The sequence below is a fragment of the Epinephelus moara genome, unplaced genomic scaffold, assembly GCF_006386435.1.
Source record: "Epinephelus moara isolate mb unplaced genomic scaffold, YSFRI_EMoa_1.0 scaffold1298, whole genome shotgun sequence".
Lineage (NCBI taxonomy): Eukaryota > Metazoa > Chordata > Actinopteri > Perciformes > Serranidae > Epinephelus > Epinephelus moara.
The window spans coordinates 25-2,500 of record NW_026078772.1 but is presented as its reverse complement, the minus strand read 5'-3'; the positions used below and the strand labels follow the sequence as shown (position 1 = coordinate 2,500).

The 2,476-nt window shown below is 48.7% G+C and overlaps 1 protein-coding gene across 1 annotated transcript in view; it reads left to right on the top strand.

The window, feature by feature from the left end:
* The window catches only part of ak8 (adenylate kinase 8), a gene marked incomplete at its 3' end in the record, with an annotated part of 15,004 nt that extends 12,736 nt beyond the window's left edge, over positions 1-2,268 (top strand). Inside the window, exons 10-12 of the mRNA XM_050039553.1 lie at positions 206-328; positions 1,425-1,514; positions 2,115-2,268. Coding sequence (XP_049895510.1) covers positions 206-328; positions 1,425-1,514; positions 2,115-2,268 — 367 coding nt within the window. The remainder of the gene's footprint in view (positions 1-205; positions 329-1,424; positions 1,515-2,114) is intronic.
* Between the last annotated feature and the right edge of the window lie 208 nt (positions 2,269-2,476).

Below are 2,476 nucleotides of genomic sequence, written 5' to 3'. Positions count from 1 at the left end.
GGCGTCCACCCTTGGACTCTCCTCGAGTTAACACCGTTAGCGAAGGGTTGGGTATCGTTTGAATTTTATCGATTTGGCACTTCTTATCAGTTCTGATTCCAACATGGTAAAAAAAGCTCCTTTAATCAAGAATATTATTCTCTATAAGGAGCCGACAATCATTTAGTCAGGTAGTTTTACTAAACTCTGTGTGTGTGTGTCTCAGTGCTGGCTTTTGTTCGGACTCGTCGTCGTTCCAGAACTCCCAGAATCCTCCTGCTGGGTCCGCCGGGGTCGGGGAAGAGTCATCAGGCCAAACTGCTGTCAGCGAAATACAAGATGGTGGATGGTATTAACACACACACACACACACGTGCGCGCGCGCACACACACACACACACACACACACACACACACACACACACACACACACAATGACACTGTCCTTGATCCATTTATAGACAAATCCAGAGAGTGGAAGTAAACAAGTCAGCCATCGTCACGATATATCACATTCATGAATGTAGAGCTTCTACATGTAGAGAGCAGATCTCCAGAGCTGTGAGTCAACAGGAAGTATCTTTATGTCTTTATAATGTCGGGACTGTGGGTCGTTCAGCTCGGGATATTTCTCAGCCTCAACAACGAGTCTCTCCTCATCCATTCCTCGTCTCACACGAGACACAGCTACAGAGTTCTCTTTATGCATCCATGGTGAGGAGAGGAGTCGAGCTGCTACAGGAGCTGGTCTGAACAAGCAGAGTGGGAGTGGGGGAAAATACATTTAATTCAGAGGGCGGCGAGGCTGGAAATAGGACAGTTGACAGGAAGTGCTGTGGGGCGGGACATCCAGGACGTGCATGTGTCTAACTGGCAGTGTGGGGTTGGACATTGAATAATAGGATCTTATTTTTGGCACGCAACATTCAATGCTGGTGTGTTTTGGCCTTGACAGTATCTGGTTAACACCTGAACTGTCTGTCTGTCTGTCTGTCTGTCTGTCTCTCTCTCTGTCTGTCTGTCTCCCTTTCTCTCTCTCTCTCTCTCTCTGTCTGTCTGTCTGTCTGTCTGTCTGTCTGTCTGTCCATCTGTCTCTCTCTGTCTGTCTGTCTGTCTGTCTGTCTCTGTCTGTCTGTCTGTCTGTCTGTCTGTCTCTCTCTCTCTGTCTCTCTGTCTGTCTGTCTGTCTGTCTGTCTCTCTCTCTCTCTCTCTCTGTCTCTGTCTGTCTGTCTGTCTCTCTCTCTCTCTCTCTCTCTGTCTCTCTGTCTGTCTGTCTCTCTGTCTGTCTGTCTGTCTCTCTCTCTCTCTCTCTCTCTCTCTCTCTCTCTCTGTCTCTCTGTCTGTCTGTCTGTCTGTCTGTCTCTCTCTCTCTCTCTCTCTCTGTCTCTGTCTGTCTGTCTGTCTCTCTCTCTCTCTCTCTCTCTGTCTCTCTGTCTGTCTGTCAGTGTGCTGTGGTCAGCTGTTGAGGTCTGTAGCAGCTGCTGGTTCAACTCTGGGAGAAGAGATCCAACCATACCTGGATGATGGGAGACCAGGTAACACACTCACACACACACGCACACACACTCACACGCACACACACACACACACACACACACACACACCCTGTCTGCTGCAGATTGATTGGTCGTTTCAAGTGGAAATGAAACAGTTTGATTCCTGTCTGTATCCCAGCAGCCCCTGGGGTTTTCAGCTCATCGTACACACACACACACACACACTTCCTCCCCCATCGCTCTTCACTCCTCAGCGTCGTCCACGGTGGATCATGTGACAGCTGTGTGTGTGTTTGATCACAGCAGCTGTGTTTAATAATGAGCAGAGACACGTTCAGATGTCTTCATATTAAACAGGTCTGTACATCAGTGTTTACATCATCAGCCGCAGACTGAGCCACGCAGGAAGTAGATTGGATGAAGTCAAACATGTGGCGGCCATGATGCTGAGCGCCGTGTTGTCTTCTTCATGGTCACTGACACACGAAGCAGCGGACACGTTGTACAGACAGAAGTCAGACTGACACAAGCTTCACATTCACTGCAGTTGTTAGGACACGTCTGAGGAGCTGCACAGTTGATCTGTTGTTGTTGTAACTCATTATTGATTATTGATGATTGATGAACGTGTGGGTGCAGTCCCAGACTCCCTGGTGCTTCAGGTTCTGGAGGAACGTCTGAGCCGACTGGACTGCAGCTGCAGAGGATGGATCCTTCATGGCTTCCCCCAAGACCTGCAGCAGGCCCGGATCCTGCAGGAGTCCCAGCACCAGCCCAACAGGTTCTGTTACTGGTAGTAGTAGACTGGGTCATACTGAGGGTGTTGTTGTTGTTGTTGTTGTTGTTGTTGTTGTTGTTGACGCCCAAAATGAGCTGATGTTTTCATAACCACAGAGTCCAGAGGTTTGTTTACCCTCTGACTCCGTTAAGTCCAGTTCAGACCAAAGATTGTTGACGAGACGAAACTGTTTTAGAACGTCTCAGAGAAAAGTGTCAGCAGT